The sequence below is a fragment of the Oryctolagus cuniculus genome, chromosome 14 (assembly GCF_964237555.1).
Source record: "Oryctolagus cuniculus chromosome 14, mOryCun1.1, whole genome shotgun sequence".
Classification (NCBI taxonomy): Eukaryota; Metazoa; Chordata; class Mammalia; order Lagomorpha; family Leporidae; genus Oryctolagus; species Oryctolagus cuniculus.
In genome coordinates this window covers 81,479,050-81,496,907 of record NC_091445.1, presented here as the reverse complement: position 1 = coordinate 81,496,907, position 17,858 = coordinate 81,479,050, and the positions used below count along the sequence as shown (strand labels likewise).

General features: G+C 40.8%; 1 protein-coding gene across 1 annotated transcript in view; it reads left to right on the top strand.

The window, feature by feature from the left end:
• The window catches only part of DEPDC1B (DEP domain containing 1B), a 118,056-nt gene that overhangs the window by 61,302 nt on the left and 38,896 nt on the right, over positions 1–17,858 (top strand). Inside the window, exons 5-6 of the mRNA XM_070056735.1 lie at positions 3,820–3,950; positions 11,110–11,157. Of these exons, the coding sequence (XP_069912836.1) occupies positions 3,820–3,950; positions 11,110–11,157 (179 nt within the window). The remainder of the gene's footprint in view (positions 1–3,819; positions 3,951–11,109; positions 11,158–17,858) is intronic.

Below are 17,858 nucleotides of genomic sequence, written 5' to 3'. Positions count from 1 at the left end.
TCTCCTGTGTTTCCATATGAACTTCAGCATCATTTTTCCTAGATCTGAGACAAATGTCTTTTGTGTTTTGATTGGTATTGCATTGAATATGAACATTGCTTTTGGAAGAATGGAAATTTAGATGATATAAATTCTCCCAATCCATGAACATGGAAGATTTTCCCATTTTTTTGTATCTTCTTCTATTTCTTTCTTTAATGTTTTGTAATTCTCATTGTAGAGATCTTTGACGTCCTTGGTTAAATTTATTCCAAGGTATTTGATTTTTTTCATAGTTATTATGAATGTGATTAAGAAAGTTCTGTGCACTGCTTAGAAGAATGTGTATTCTGCAACTGTAGGATAAAAAGTTCTGTAGATAGCTGTTAGGTCCATTTGATCTATCATGTCGATTAACTCTGTTGTTTCCATGCTGATTTTCTGTTTGGTTGATCTGTCCATTGCTGAAAGTGGGGTATTGAAATCTGCTATTACTATTGTATTGGAGTCTATGTCTCCCTTTATATCCCTTAACATTTCTTTTGAATAGCCACTGCCCTGCAATTAGGTGCATATATATTTACAATCGTTACATCTTCCTTTTGAATTGATCCCTTAATCATTACATAGTGTTCTTTGTCTCTTTTAACAGTTTTTGTGTTAATGTCTATTTTATCTGGTATTAAGATGGCTGCACCAGCTCTTTTTTGGATTCTGTTAGCATTGAATATCTTTTTCCATTCTTTCATTTTCCATCTGTGTCCATTTTTGTTGGTGATGTGTGTTTTCTGTAGGTAGCAAATAGAAGAGTTTTGTTTTTTAATCCATTCAGCCAGTCTGTCTTTTAACTGGAGAGTTGAGGCCCATTTACATTCAAGGCGATTATTGATAAGTAACAACTTTGCCCTGGCATTTTTCTATAATATTCCTGTTTTTTTACTTTGGGTTTCTTTTTTACTTTTCCTGAGAGGTTTTCTGTCTTTACCTTCTTTCATTGATGACCATGTTTCTGTGTTTCTGTGTGTAGCACATCCTTAAATATCTTCTGCAGGGCTGGACTGGTGGCGACAAATTCCTTTAATTTCTGTTTGTCACGGGAGGTCTTTATTCCACCCTCATTCAAAAATGAGAGCTTTGCCGGGTGTAGTATTCTGGGTTGAAAGTTTTTTTTCTCTTAAGACTATATCTTCTCTTAAGGCTATATATTCTCTTAAGAATGTATCTCGCCATTCTCTCCTAGTCTGTAAGGTTTCTGATAAGTCCACTGTGAATCTAACTGGAGATCCTCTGTCATTTCTCTCATACACATTTTAGAATCTTTTCTTTATATTTACCGTGGAGAATTTGACTACACTGTGTCATGGTCAAGATCTTTTTTGGTCATGTCTGTTAGGTGTTCTTTGTGCTTCCTGTACTTGGATGTCACCCTCTTTCTCAAAATTAGGGAAATTTTCTGTTATTATTTCACTAAAAGACTTTCTAATCCTTTCTTTCTTTCCATACCATCAAGAATTTCTAGAACCTGTTTGTTGGGTTGTTTGATAGTATTCTGTAGATTACCAACAGGTTTTCTTTTTTTTTTTAATTTCTTATTGCTGTGTTCTGTCTGACTTTAATTTCCTGTGATTTGTCTTCTAAGCCATATATTCTTTCTTCTGCTTCACCAATTCTGTTGTTAGGGCTTTCCACTGAATGTTTTATATGTTCTATTGAATTTTTTATTTCCAAGATTTCCTTTTCATTTTTCTAAAGAAAAATCTCAATTTTGTGGGAGAAATTTTTTTTTTCATGTATGGATTTCATTAGTTCCTGCATTTGCTTCTGATTATTTCTAAGTTATCCTCTGATCAATGTTTTGAATTCCACTTCTGGCATGGCATTACTTCAATCTCATCATCTTCACAATCTAGTATTAAAATGTTGTGTTCTTTTGGGGGTTTCATGTTGTCTTCCTTATTCTTATTTCTTGAACTGAGTGTGTTGTTTTATTTGGCATTTGTGGAGATACTCGTTGGTTTCTTCTTTGTTTTTTCACTGTTGTGGCGTTTATCTTTGGACCATGGCTGTGTGGATTAGTGTAGTCTGTACTTTCAGGGAGTACCTAGAAGCATGTGATGGGTGTGGCCACGGAGCTCTGTTCAGTGCTCCAGGGTGAAGGGCACATTTGAGGTGACACACCCATATTTGGTAAATCTCTTCTTCTTCTTTTTTTTTTTAATCAGAGGGGACATTTGTTCTTGTCTGTTGGTGTACACTCAGCTGAGCGCCTCTCCTCAAAGACCAGTCCTGTGCCTGGGCCCAGTGGGTATATTATTTGTCTGCTCTGCCGCAAGGACCACACCAAGGTTCTCTGCAGTCCTTGTTGTAAGCTCAGATTCCCCAGCAAAGTCTCACCAGGGAACCAGGAAGCCCTGAGCATGTGGAGCCTCCACAGTGGCTGCCCAAAGTCCCAGCCACATACTGAGTCCTCCCACACAGCCTCAGTGCTTTCACAGCCCCGGCACACAAGCATCCCACAGTCATGAGCTCCCAGCCCCCTTGTCTGTTCTCCCCACCAGATTCAGGAGTCTCCGTTTGGCTGGTTGCTGGATGTGTGGACATGAGCTGGTGCAGCTCTTACGTATGTCCAAAATTGTGCCTGCTCTCTGTCAGTTTGTTACAGGAAGCCTTTGCAGGGTGATTGAGTAGAGAGAAAATGAAACCCCACCCCAGGTTTTTCTCCCTTAGTTTGGCAGGTATACTATCCCCCATGAGGCTCCAGATTGCCTCTGGGCTCTTCCTGCAGCTTTTTCGCCAGTGGCTTGGGCTGCTGCAGTCTGGTCTCACCTCACTCTCCATTGCTGGTGTGGAGGCTCTCAGCTGCTAAGGTCCTGAGTTGTGGACATCCACACCCTCCATGTAGGTCCACTGTGTCCCTACTGTTTGCGAAGAGTTTGCTCTGTTGTTTTCTCCCTCTTTTTTGAGACTGCACTCTTCTCACTTTTTTAAACTATCTTCTCCTAGACTAGAGCAGCAATTTCCCTCCATACACTGCCATCTTAATTCCATCCTCCACTACTTCTAATCCATCATCCTGCTGATGGCCTGGGAAGGGCAGTGGGGGATGGCCCAAGTGTGTGCGCCATTGCATACAAGTGGGAAACCTGGAGGAAGCTCCTGGCTCCTGGTTTTGGCCTGGCCTAGCCCTGGCCATTGCGACCATTTGGGGAGTGAACCAGGGGATGGAAGCTTTTTCTCTGTGTGTCTCCCTCCCTCTCTCTGTAGCTCTGCCTTTCAAATAAATAAATATTTTAAAAAAGAAAGTGCAGGGGCCAGCACATGGTGCAGTAGGTTATTCCTCTGCCTGTGGCACTGGCATCCCATATGGGTACTGGTTCTAGTCCCAACTGCCCCTCTTCCAATCCAGCTCTCTGCTATGGCCTGGGAAAGCAGTAGAAGATGGTCCAAGTCCTTGGGCCCCTGCACCCACATGGGAGACCGGGAAGAAGCACCTGGCTCCTGGCTTCAGATTGGTGCAGCTCTGGCCCTTGTGGCCATCTGGGGAGTGAACCAATGAAAGGAAGATCTTTTTTTCTCTCCCTCTCACTGTCTATATCTACCTCTCAAATAAATAAATAAGATCTTATAAAAAAAATTAAAGTTATCTCAAAAAATAAACATTAAGCAAAAATTATTTTATTGTTTTTCATTGTGTTATGATCTCAGTGAAGCAATATGTAAGTGATAAAGGGATATTTTCTTCATTTATAGCTTTTTTTCATAAATATTGATCTTTTGCAGTTGTTGATTTTTAGGTGAATGATGATGTTTTAACATAGCATTGATTTATTACTTTTTCAGTCTACAGAAAATCCTTGGTCTGGATTCTTTAGAAGAAGTTTTAGACATCAAGCTTGTCAATGCTAAGTTCATCATGCATAACGTGTACAGTGTCAGCAAGCAGGGAGTTGTTGTCCTCGATGACAAGTCAAGTAAGTGCCTGAAAACCACTTAGCTCTTGGCTGACCCCATTCATCGGCTGCACTGCTATATCAACTCCTATTTGACCCTTCCCTTAACCCTGAGAAAGTTACCTCAGCTTTAAATAAATCTTTCTTTCCAGGGCTGGTGCTCGGGCGTAGAAGGTTAAGCCTCCTGTAGTCTTGGCATCCCATATGGGTGCTGGTTCAAGTCCTAGCTTAGCCACTTCAATCCAGCTCCCTGCTAATGCACCTGGGAAAACAGCAGAGCTTGGCCCAAGTCCTTGGGACCTTGCACTCAAGGGGGAAACCTGGAAGAAGTTCCTGTCTCTTGTCTTGGATTGGCCCTGCTCCGGCTGTTGCAGCCATTTGGGGAGCGGTTGGAAGATCTATCTCTTTCTGTTTCTTTCTTTCTCTCTCTCTGTAACTCTTTCAAATCAATAAATAAATCTTTAAGAAAAAAAATCCTTCTTTCCCTTTCTGATAAACCTTTATAGCTAGTTCTTTATATTAACAAAATGTCATGGAAAGGTGAGTGATCAGCATTGAAAGCTTTAATAAAATCTCCCATAGATGAGTTCAGTTTTAGCCACCATGGGCACTGAGTGATTCCTGTTATTTCCAGGAAAATGGTTGAAAAGTGGGTATGTTTTTAGACCTGACTGAGACTTGAGTCAATTTTTAGGTGGCTGCCAGGTTCCTACTGCATTTATCTTTTTGTTATGGTGTTTACATCAGGTTTCCTGAGATGGTCTTGGTTTTTGCTATTCCATTTTGTTTTTTGATACCATTGCTCTTTAAATCTTGAAGGTCCTTTAATTTTGTGTATCTTTTCTTCGAAGTCTGTTTAAAGATTCGGAGGAAAGACATTTAACAGTCACCTAAACCTAGGTTTTTATTAAAACAATTTTTTAAAAACAGATTTATTTATTTACTGGAACACAGTGTTATGGAGAGGGAGGGAGACACAGAAATAGAAGGAGAGCTCCTCTGTCGATTGGTTCACTCTCCAAGTGGCCCAAACTCCTAGAACTGGGCCACAGTGCTGGCCCCAAAACATTTTTTTTAACAGACATAAAAAATTATGCGTATTTATGGGTCAGGCTGAAGCCAGGAGCCATGCGCTTCATCCAGGTTTCTCACATGGGTGGCAGAGACCCAAGTACTTGGGGCATTGCCACTGATTTTACAGGTACCTTAGCTGGGAGCAGGTTTGGAAGTGGAGCAGCTGAGATTAAAACCAGCGATCATATGGGTTGCGAGTTTAGCAGGTGGTGGCTTAACTTCCTGTAGCACAAAACTGGCCCTATAATGATTTTTAACAGGTATAAAAAATTGTGCATGCTGGGGCCAGCGCTGTGGCACAGTGGGTTAATACCTTGGCCTAAAGCACCAGCATCCCATCTGAGTGCTGGTTTGAGACTTAGCTGCTCCACTTCCAAACCAGCTTTCTGCTATGGCCTGGGAAAGCAGTGGAAGATGGCCCAAGTCCTTGGGTCCCTGCACTCACGTGGGAGACCCGGAGGAAGCTCCTGGCTCCTGACTTCAGATTGGCGCAGCTCCAGCCATTGAGGCCAACTGGGAAGTGACCCATCAGGCGGAGGACCTCACTCTCTCTCTCTGCCTCTCCTCTCTCTGTATAACTCTGACTTTCAAATAAAAATAAATAAATCTTTAAAAAACTGTGCATGTTCATGGAATACTATGTAATACTACATGACAGGTGCATGTTGCATTAACATGGTTTTTGATTCAGAGAAATATTGTTTTGGTACTTTCAGCAGTCCACAATCCCCTTACTGGTTCTAAAATTTCCTTTTTTTTAAAATAGGTTGTAAAATTTATATAACCTGAATGAATTTAATTTATTTAATATGTACAGATTAAGAGCATAGTGATGCTTCCCACCCTATCCTCCTTCCCACACTCTCACCCTTCCTCCTCCTTCCTTTCTCATTCTTTTTAAAAATTTTTACAGTGACATACTTTTAGTTTATTTTATAATCATAAGCTTAACTGAAATGTGATCCCTGTTGAACATGGTGGTGGGAATGGGAGAGGGAAGAGATGTATAATTTGGGACATGCTCAGGCTGACTTGCCCCAAGTGGTGGAGTTGGAAGCATACCAGGGGATTCCAATTCAATCCCATCGAGGTGGCATGTACCAATGCCATCTCACTGTTCCAGGTGATCAGTTTCAGTTCACAGTTGGTCATGGTGAAGGGACTGGGAGTCAAAGGGAGCACATAAACAAGTCTAGTACCTGCTAACGCTAACTGATGGAGTAAATAAAGGGGAGAGTGATCCAACATGGGAAGTGAGATACTCAGCAGACTCATAGAATGGCAGATGTCCTAAATAGCACTCTGGCCTCAGAATCAGCCCTAAAGGCATTCGGAGCTGGCTGAAGAGCTCATGAGAGTATTTCAGGCATGGAAAGCCAAGACACTCTGGCAAAAGATCTCTGCGAGTGAGATCCCAGTGGAAAGAACAGGTCATCAAAGAAGGAGGTACCTTTCTCTGAAGGGAGGAGAGAACCTCCACTTTGACTATGACCTTGTCTAAACAAGATAAGAGTCGGAGAACTCAGAGGGCTTCCATAGCCTTGGAAACTCATGACTGGAGCATAGGGAGATTACTGATGCCATAGATAGGAGTGTCAATTTGTAAAGTCAACAACAGGAGTCACTGTGCACTTACTCCTCATGTAGGATCTCTATCCTTAATGTGCTGTACATTGAGATTTAATGCTATAACGAGTACTCAAACAATATATTTCACTTTGTGTTTCTATGGGGGTGCAAACTGTTGAAATCCTTACTTAATGCATACTAAACTGATCCTCTGTAAAAAAAAAAAAAAAAAAAAAATTGAAATTATCAATTCCCAACTTGACTCTCACTGGGATTAAACATGACAATAGGTCTGATCTGATTTCATCATCATTTAAAAAAAATCATCTATTATTTTTCACTTTATGTTTCTGTGTGGGAGCAAACTGTTGAAATCCATACTTAATGTATACTAAGCTGATCTTCTGTATATTAAGATAATCGAAAATGAATCTTGATGTGAATGGAAGGGGAGAGGGAGTGGGAAAGGGGAGGGTTGTGGGTGGGAGGGACGGTATGGGGGGGAAGCCATTGTAATCCATAAGTCGTACTTTGGAAAATTATATGCATTAAATAAAAGTTTAAAAAAAATTTTTACAGTGACATACTTTTAGTTTATTTTATAATCATAAGCTTAACCCTTCACTAAGTAAAGAATTCAACAAACAGTAAGAAGGAAAAAACACTGTTCCTTAACAGTAGAGACAAGGGCTTTAAACAGTAATCACATCTCAGAATGTCAATTTTGCTAATATACATTACATTTTTCTTCATTCTATTAATTACCACAGATCAGGGAAAACATGGTGTTTTTCTTTTTGGGACTGGCTTATTTCATTAAGTGTAATAGGTTCCAGTTGCATCGATTTTGTTGGAAAAGACAGGATTTCACTCCTTTTTACAGCTGAGTAGTATTCTATAGTGTATATATCATATTTTATTTATTCAGTCATCAGTTGATGGACATTTGGGTTGATTCCATATCTTAGGTATTGTGAATTGAGCTGCAATAAACATAAGGGTACAGATAACTCTTTCATGTGCTGATTACATTTCTTTTGGGTAAATTCCCAGGAGTGGGATAGCTAGGTCATGTGGGAGATCTGTTTTCAGATTTCTGAGGAATTTCCATATTGTCTTCCATAGTGGCTGTGCTAATTTACAGTCCCACCAACAGTGGACTAGGGTACCTTTTTCTCCACGTGCTCGCCAGCATTGATTTTTTATTCCTCTATGAGAGCCATTCTAACTGGTGTGAGGTGAAACCTCATTGTGGTTTTGATTTGAATTTCTCTGATGGTTAGAGATCCTGAGCATTTCTTCGTGCGATTGTTGGCCGTTTGTATTTCATCTTTTGAAAAATGTTCATGACATTTGCCCATTTCTTAATTAGATTACTTATTTTGTTGTTGAGTTTCTTGAGCTATTTATAGAGTCCAAATATTACTCCCTTTTCAGTTGCATACTTTGCAAATATTTTCTCCCATTCTGTCAGTTGCCTCTTCACTTTGTTGTGTTTCCTTTGCAGTGCAGAAGCTTCTTAGAGTGATGTAATTCCATTTTTCTATTTTTGCTTTAATTGTCTGTGCTTCTAGGGTCTTTTCCAAGAAGTCTTTTCCTATGAAAATGTCTTGCAGAGTTTCCCTAGTGTTCTCCAGTAATTTGATGCTATCAGGTTGTAGATTGAAATCTTTGGTCCATTTTGAGTTGATTTTTTTTATAAGGTGCAAGGCAGGGTCTTGTTTCACTTCTGCCCACGGAGATCCAGTTTTCCCAGCACTGTTTGTTGAAGAGACTGTCCTTTCTTCAGGGATTGATTTTAGCTCCTTTGCCAAAGATTAGTTGGTTGTAGATATGTGGATTGATTTCTATATTGATTCTGTTTCATTGGTCTACATGTCTATTTTCACGCAAGTACCAGGGCTATTTTGATTATAACTGCCCTTAGTATGTTTTGAAATCTGGCATTGTGATACCTCTGGCCTTGTTTTTGTTGTTTAAGATAGCTTTAGCTATTCAGAGTCTCTTGAATTTTAGAATCATTTTTTCTAGCTCTGAGAAGATTGTTATTGGTAAGTTGGGATCACATTGAATCTGTAAATTGCTTTCAGTAGTATGATGATACTGATTCTTCCAATCCATGAACATGGAAGATTTTTCCATTTTTCTGTGTCTTCTTTTTTTTAATATTTTGTAATTTTCATTGTAGAGCTCTTTCACCTCCTTGGTTAACTTTATTGCAAAGTAAATTTTTTTCATTCCTATTGTGAATGGGACTGATCCTACAAGTTCTTTCTCAGCTATGGCATTGTCTGTGAATACAAAGGCTATTGATTTTTGTGTGTTGATTTTATATCATGCAACTTTACCAAACTCATACCTTAAGAGTGCTAATAGTCTCCTTTTTAAAAAAATATTTATTTATTTACTTGAAAGGCATAGTCACAGAGAGGCATAGGCAGAGAGAGAGAGAGAGACAGACAGACAGATGTCTTCCATCTGCTGATTCATTCCCCAAATGGTTGTAATGGCTGGAACTGAGGCGGTCTGAAGCCAGGAGCCAGGAGTTTGTTTCGGGTCTCCCACATGGGTGCAGGGGCCCAAGGACTTTGGCCATCCTCTGCTGCTTTCCCTGGCCAAATCAGAGAACTGGATCAGAAGTGGAACGGCTGGGACTTGAACCAGTGCCCTTATGGGATGCTGGCACTGCAGTGGGCCACTTTACCCGTTATGCCACGGGGCCAGCCCCTCTAATATTCTCTTAGTAGAATCTTTTGGTCCCACCATATGTTTAGAATCATGTTATCCGCAAACAGGGATAATTTGATTTCCTCCTTTCCATCTGTCTCCCTTTAATTTCTTTTTCTTGCCTAATGGCTCTGGCTAAAGCTTCCAGAGCTATATTGAGTAGCAGTGGTGAAACTGGGCATCCTTGTCTGAGTCCAGATCTTTCTGGAAGTGCTTCCAACTTTTCTCCATTCAAAATGATGCTGGCTGTGTGTTTGTCATATATTGCCTTGATTGTGTTAAGAAATGTTCCTTTAATACCCAGTTTGATTAAGGTTTTTATTATGAAATGATGTTGTATTTTATCAAATGCTTTCTCTGTATCTATTGATATAATCATATAGTTTTTATTCTTTAGTTTGTTAATGTGATGTGTTACATTGATTGATTTGCATATGTTGAACCATCCATTTATATATACCAGGAATAAATCTCACTTGGTCCAGGTAAATATTCTTTCTGATATGTTGTTGGATTTGATTAGCTAGTATTTTGTTGAAGATTTTTGCATCTACTTTCATCATGAATATTGGTCTATAGTTCTTTCTTTGTTGTATCTTTTTCTGGTTTTGGAATTAGGGTGATGTTGCCCTCATAGACATGTTAAGGATTCCTCTCTTTTAGTTGTTTTGAATAACTTGGGAAGAACTGGAATTAAGTCTTCTTTTAAAGTTCGTAGGATTCAGCAATGAAGCCACCTATTCCTGGGCCTTTTTTACTGATTGAGAGGCAGAGCTACAGAGAGGGGGAGAGATGTCTTCCATCTGCTGGTTCACTCTCCAAATGGCCATAATGGCCAGAGATGAACCAATCCAAAGCAGGGACCAGAAGCTTCCTCTGGGCCTCTCACGTGCGTGCAGGGGCCCAAGTGCTTGGGCTGTCTTCCACTGCTTTCCCATGTTGTATCAGTGAGCTGGATCGGAAGTGGAACATCCAGGACTCAAACTAGTGCCCATATGGGATGCCAGCACCACAAGCGGAGGCTCAGCCTATTCTATGCCACAGCACTGACCCCTTGTTTTTTTTTGTTTTGTTTTGTTTTTTTATAAAATATTATCAAATATAATCCCTGCAGCTCCTGAGTCAGTGTACATAGTGTACCAGAAGGAGCCTGAGCAGTCGTGAGAGGGGAAGAGGTTTTTCTAGGATATATTCTCTAATTGGAGCAGAACCTGTTTTTGAAACGTGAAACCTGAAACCCTTCCTTTTTTTTTTTTTTGGACAGAGTGGACAGTGAGAGAGAGACAGAGAAAAAGGTCTTCCTTTTGCCGTTGGTTCACCCTCCAATGGCCGCCGCGGCTGGCGTGCTGCGGCCAGTGCACCGTGCTAATCTGATGGCAGGAGCCAGGTACTTCTGCTGGTCTCCCATGGGGTGCAGGGCCCAAGTACTTGGGCCATCCTCCCTTGCACTCCCTGGCCACAGCAGAGAGCTGGCCTGGAAGAGGGGCAACCGGGACAGAATCCGGCGCCCTGACTGGGACCAGAACCCGGTGTGCTGGCGCTGCAAGGTGGAGGATTAGCCTAGTGAGCCGCGGGGCCGGCCATGAAACCCTTCCTTTTTATTGCCCCTGAATCTGGAGTAGAGGACGATGGGAAACAAAATAGGTTTATGGTAAGCAAAGATAAATTAAGTGGTTGATTTGTGATTAACAGATATGGTTTATATTACTTGGGCAAATAATACATTCTTATAATATCAAGTATCTGCATGACTATAATTTCTTATTTTTTATGGAATTAAATATCTTCTTTTTATCTCATTTTTCTGCAGAAGAACTTCCTCACTGGGTACTGTCAGCTATGAAGTGTTTGGCAAATTGTGAGTACTACTGATCTGCCTATTTTATGAACTCAACAGAATTTAGTGCCTTGAATTAGAAAATATTTCTGCTCAATAGCCTGAACATTGATTTGACACGTGTGAGGGTAGCAGTTAATTGTTTGGCACTATTGTGCTTTTAGTGATAAATTTATGACAGTGAAAAGGCTGAGTTACAGAACAGCATTAAAGGATTTAATGCTTCTACTGTCCAGTAGAGATAATCGTACCACAGATAAAGTCTACATTGTTTCTGATTGCTTCATTACAGGAGAGACTGATAATATTGCATGTTATAATGCATCACCTGTCTGTTTAAAGTATAGGTTTGTGTTCCTAAAACTTATATTTTTATTCCTAAACATGTACAAGTGAGATTACTTCAAAAAGTTCTTGGAAAAATGGAATTAAAAGATCAGTGGGGCGGGTGTTGGGTCTAGCAGTTAAGACACTGATGCAGATGTCTGTATCCCGTATTGGAGTGCCAGGGTTCATGTCCCAACTCTAGCTCCCAATTCCAGCTTCCCGCTAGTGTGTACTTTAAGAGGCAGCAGATGATGGCTCACATAGTTGGGTTCCTGCTGTGCATACAGAAGAGCTAGATGGAGTTGCTCGCTTCTAGCTTCAGCCCTGCTGGTTCTGACCTAGCTTAGCTTTGGCCTAGCCCAGCCCTAGCTGTTGGGGTGTTTGGGAGTAAAAGTTTGTTCTCTCTCTCTCTCTCTCTCTTCTCTGTCTGCCTCTCAAATAATAATCATGATAATGATGATTTTGGTGTGAAAAATATTTTGAGTTCCATTCACAGATTTTTTTATTTTTTTATTTGACAGGCAGAGTTAGACAGTGAGAGAGACAGAGAGAAAGGTCTTCCTTCCATTGGTTCACCCCTCAAATGGCGGCCAGGGCCGGCACTGTGCCGATCTGAAGCCAGGAGCCAAGTGCTTCTTCCTGGTCTCCCATGTGGGTGCAGGGCCCAAGCACCTGGGCCATCCTCCACTGCCTTCCCGGGCCACAGCAGAGAGCTGGACTGGAAGAGGAGCAACCGGGACTAGAACCCGACGCCCATATGGGATGCCAGCACCACAGGCAGAGGATTAACCAAGTGAGCCATGGCGCCGACCCCATAGATTTTTTCATAATAAACATATCCATGAACAATTTGAAGATCTTTTTTATGCATGTATTTCAATTTTTTGTATGAAAATAAACTCATCTTTTAATTCAGTACTTTCTAGTTTTCACAAATGTTTTGAAGTACTGTTGCATTATTAAAAATCCAGTGTGTTTACATAATCAGTTTATTGAGCAAATCTTATCTATAAATGGCTTTCTATACATATATATAATTGTTTTATATATACACACACACACACACACACACATACATACATACATACATAAGTTTCCTTGAGAAGAAGCTAGATGGAGAAAGAGAGCTCTAACCTATTGGTTCATTCCCCGAGTGTCCACAGTGACTGAAACTGGACTGAACTAAAGCTGTGAGTCAGGAATTCAACCCCGGTCTCCCATGTTGGTTTAGGAACCCAACTACTTGAACCATCACTGCTGCCTTCCAGGGTCTGTATTGGCAGGAAGCTGGAGTCAGCAGCTGGAGCTGGGTACTCTCAACATGGAACGTGGCTGCCTTAATCCCCTAAAGTCGGTATTTTAAATGGAAGAGAATTGTTTTAGGAGACTGATCTAACTGATATGCAGGATGATTTGGAATGAGAAGAAACTAGATGCATGGAAACAAGAAAGGCGGTTTTAGTAATTTGGTACTAAGAAGCGGGGTCTAGATCAGCACAGTCCCTGCGAGGATTTTCATGGGCCTTTGACATCCATCCTGGGCACATAATATCCATTTCATTCATAGACACAATAAAGGAATGAGTTGCTACAATGATTCACTAATACTATCATTTTCTGGGGATTTTCAGAAGGTGTAACTTGAAGAAGGGATTCTAGTGGTTAATAAGTGCTTTCCTAAAAAAGACTTCCAGGTAATCTGGCTGATGACCATTTTTGGTCTGGAGAGGATTTTGAGTCCCAAAGATACCTCAGTGAGTGGTTTCTTTCCTTTTGAGTAGGGTTAGCAGGTACGCAGGGAGGGGAATAAATCTTGAATGCATAGAGCCTGGATTAGTGACTTCATTGGAGTTAGGTTTTTAGATTATAGAATGAAACTGAAATAACTATTCAGCTTAATGTGAGTCATCTTGTCATCTTAGTCGTCATAGAAGGAAAATGGTTGTAAATTGTCATTCTGAATATGAATAGCAGGATTAACTTCTGTGAAGCCCAAAGGTCTCTGGATTTAAACTATTAAAATTTTCATTAGTTTTTGGCAGAAATTCTGGAATGCTTGAGATGTAGATCCTGTGGTGCAGCTTGGGGAATAGCTTTTTATTCTCATGCTCACCCATTTGAGGTAAATTAAATCTAAATGATATCTTTGGCCAGAGCTGGCAATGATGAGATAGAAGGTATAAATGGGAATTTAAATTACCCATTTCTGAACTCCTAGCAAACCAAGGATTTGGAAGTTGATTGGCTGGAAATGAATGAACATAGGAAACTGGAATAGTAAATCTAGGTTATAATATGTTGTAAAATGTATACTATGATGTGTTTATGATATTGACTTGATGACAGAAATGCAGTGAAGAGTATGATCTTCCCTCAAGCCAGATGCAAAGCCACACATCTTCTGATTTATCTATTTATTTATTATTATATAGCCAGATGTGAAGTGTGACTTAATAGTGATTGTCACATGTGGGAGGTGGTGTTGTGTTATTGGAATTGGGAATGTGTCTCACATGGACCAAGTGGGATGCTTTATGAATGACTGGCATAGCCTTAAAGGTGTTTATGGGCCAAAGGAAAAAAGGTAGGCAAAGGCCAACCACATTTTTCAGATAGTTTTATTTATTTATTTATTTTTTAAAGATTTTATTTATTTATTTGAGAGTTGGAGTTACAGATAGTGAGAGGAAGAGACAGAAAGATCTTCTGTCCATTGGCTCACTCCCCAAATGGCTACAACAGCCGGAGCTGTGCCAATCCAAAGCCAGGAGCCAGGAGCCAGAAGCCTGGAGCTTGCTCTGGGTCTCCCATTTGTGTGCAGGGCCCCAAAGACTTGGGCCATCTTCCACTGATTTCCCATGCCACAGCAGAGAGCTGGGTTGGAAGAGGAGCAGCTGGGATTAGAACCGGTGCCCAGATGGGATGCTGGAACCACAGGCGGAGGGTTAATCTGCGCCACGGCTCCGGCCCCTGGATAGTTTTATAAAATCACTAATTTTTACAAAATTCTTGTTGACTCTCAGAATTTACTTGTAGTCTATCATGGTCATGACCTTTTTTTGCCCTTACCCGTAATCTGACCAGATTCCTGTTAAGGTAGCCTACCAGGGAAAGAAAGGATAGCCTGATGACATGATGTTTTCAAGGCCTGTGTCTTTCTTTTCTGCCAAGTTTTCCCCAAGGTTTTCTCTTTAGACCCATCTGCATTTGGGCCCTGATGCTGTCATTGCAGACCAGGCTCAGAGCTGGTCACACAGTGAGGGATTGATGCTAAATAATAACAAAATCAGATGAGCTGGATTTTTCTCCCAGCATATAGGTCCCAGGATTCCATCAAAAATGGGTACAAAGAAGTCAAAGCATTTCTTTTCCAGAGTCTGTCAAGAATAACATGTATAAAAAATCAGAACAGATGCTGGCACTGTGGCGCAGTGGGTTAAGCTGCTGTTTGCAGTTCTGCTATCCCTTATGGGTGCTAATAGGCTGGGAAAGCCTATTAATAGAAGATGGGCCAAGTCCTTAGGCCCCTGCATCTGCATGGGAGACCTGGAAGAAGCTCCTGGCTTCATCCTGGCCAAGCCCTGGCCATTGTAACCTTTTGGGAGTGAACCAGCAGATGGAAGATCTTTCTGTTTCTCCTCTTTTTCTCTAATTTTGCCTTTCAAAAAGTAAATAAATCTTTAAAAAATTTTAGAATAAAGAAAAATACTCTTAAAATTTAAGGTGATCAAGAAAGAAAAGATCTTGGGGGCCAGCACTGTGGTGTAGTGGATAAAACTGTTGCCTGCAGTGCCAGCACCCCATATGGGTGCCAGTTTGAGTCCCATCTGCTCCACTTCTGATCCAGCTCTCTGCTCTGGCCTGAGAAAGCAGTAGAAGATGGCCCAAGTCCTTGGGCCCCTGTACCCATGTGGGAGACCGAGAAGAATCTCCTGGCTTTGGATTGGCACAGCTCTAGCTGTTGCGGCCAATTGGAGAGTGAACCAGCGAATAGAAGACCTGAGACTCTCTCTTTGTAACTTTGACTTTTAAATAAAGAAATCTTAAATAAAAAAAAAAAAGAAAGAAAAGATCTTAAAAATATGGTCTCTTCTTATAGGGCTAAACATATACCTTTTTTTAAGGGAAAATTTTGATTTTGCCTATTTTTAACAAGAATGATAAAATAGTCACACAGGAATACAAATGCTTGGAATGAACCACGTGCTTGTTGTAGCGAGTAATTTTAGGCAGTGTATATTGCTTGCTGAGACATAGCAAACAAATATTTCAGTTGGCTAAATTTGGGATTTCTAAAGAAGAAGCAAGTTAAAATGGTTGTTTGGTGCTAGGTTTACATGATAGCTTAGGTATAGCTATTACTTACACAAACGGGTATTTCATTATTTTAGCTGATCTAATTATTTTATGAGACAAGGATATAATATTGAAAGACAAGAGGGGAAAAGCCATTTCATGATGTTCAGTGGATTGAAATGCAAAGGCCCAGAATGCTTTATTGTCCTTTTGCATTTCATCCTTGTGGTCAGTTTTGTGTCACAGCAGATTTAGCTGCCACTGATGACACCAGCATCCCATAGTGGAGCATCCATTTGAGTCCCAGCTGTTCTGGTTCCAATCTACCTTCCTGCTAATGTACCTGGGGGCAGAGTGGAAGATCCTCCAAATGCTCGGGGCCTTATCACCTATGTGGGAGACTCCGAGTTCCTAACTCCTGGCTTCTCACTGCCCAGACCTGACTGTTGCAACCATTTGGCGAGTGAGCCTGGATGGAAAGTCTTTTTCCCTCTGTCTCTGTCTCTGTCTCTCTGTCTTTAAAATCAGCCAATCAGTCACTCAGTCTTTATTCCCTTTCTTCAGTTATGGTGATTGTGCAGGAAGAATTTTCTTGCGGTGCATCTTGGCTGCTGCTTTGGTCTCCTGTGAGTAGAGGTCTATTTGGGTACCCATTGTGTAGTCTACTGCTGGTCAGAACTGCCAGTGTGGCTGCACTGTTTGCATGGGGTAGCTCAGTCTATCTACTTGTCAGTGTAAATATGGGGTCTGTGTATGGATTGTTGGAGGCATTTGTTGTCAGCTCTTTAGCAAGCATTTCTTTCATGCTTTATTTTTTCTTTCTAAGATTTATTTATTTGAAAGGCAGAGTTACAGAGACAGAGAGAGAGAGAGAAAGAGAGAGAGAAGGAGAGATAGTGAACCATCCACTGGTTCACTCCTCAAATGGCTTTCACAGCCAGGTCTGGGTCAGGCTGTAGCCAGGAGCCTGGAACTCCACTCAAGTCTCTCACTTGGTGGCAGGGCCCCAAGTACTTGGGCCATCTTCTGCTATTTTCCCAGGTGCATTAGCAGGGAAATGGATGGGAATCAGAGTAGTTGGGACTCAAACTGGTACTCATATGAGATGCCTGCATTACAGGTAGCAGCTTAACCCACTGCACCACAGCACTGGTGCCATCAATCATTTCTTGTTCCTCTTTGTTCCCAGATATGAGTGGATCTTTGCCTTGCTGCACGCATAGTATAGACCTGAGACTAGTCTGTTTCAGGCTTCCAAGTTTTCTCCAACTTTCCAGTATGGTTATGTTTGATAAGCTTTTGATGTTTTATTGGGGATCAAATAGGAAGTCCACGTCAGAATGAATTAACAAGACAAAATGTAAAAATACTTTCAGAATATCTTTAAAAAATGTTTGAATTTTTATAGATCTGAAATAGTTCATTTGGAGGTAGGAACTGATCATTTCCTTTAACTCCATGACTGGGATTTTGTAACATAGCAATGAAGACATAAAGGAAAGCATTGTAACTTATCTATTACAAATGTTGCTAACTTATTCAACTTTAAAAAGTTCTTTTAAACATTTTATTTGAGACACAGAGTGAGGGAGAGGGAGAAGACAGAGAGGGAGAGAGGGGAAAGCAATGCCTCCAATGGCTGCAACTGAACTGGGCTGTAGCTTCCTAGAATTCAGCCCGGGTCTCTATGATTGAGTTAGGTGGGAGGCACCCAACTACTTGAGTCATCCCTGCTCCCTCCCAGGGTCTGCATTAGCAGGAGGATGGAGTCAGAACCTGGAGCTAGGTATTTAACCCAGGCACTCTCATACGTGACAATAGCTGCCTAACCATTATCTTAACCATCAGGCCAAAGGCTCACCTCTTGGCCAACTTTATCAAGACTAGGAAAACATTGATTATTTCAAAGAAAACTATTAACTTTAATAAAAATGTCTGTTGAAAGGAAAAAAAATGGGTTGCTTTTAAAATGGAAGCCAGTGATTTTCGTCGTCGTTTTATAAGCAATCTCAATTTAAATATATAACATATTTGTGTCAGCAAAATGTATACTGACAATTTTCCCATGACAATTTTTCTGTGTATCTTCAATGTCAGAA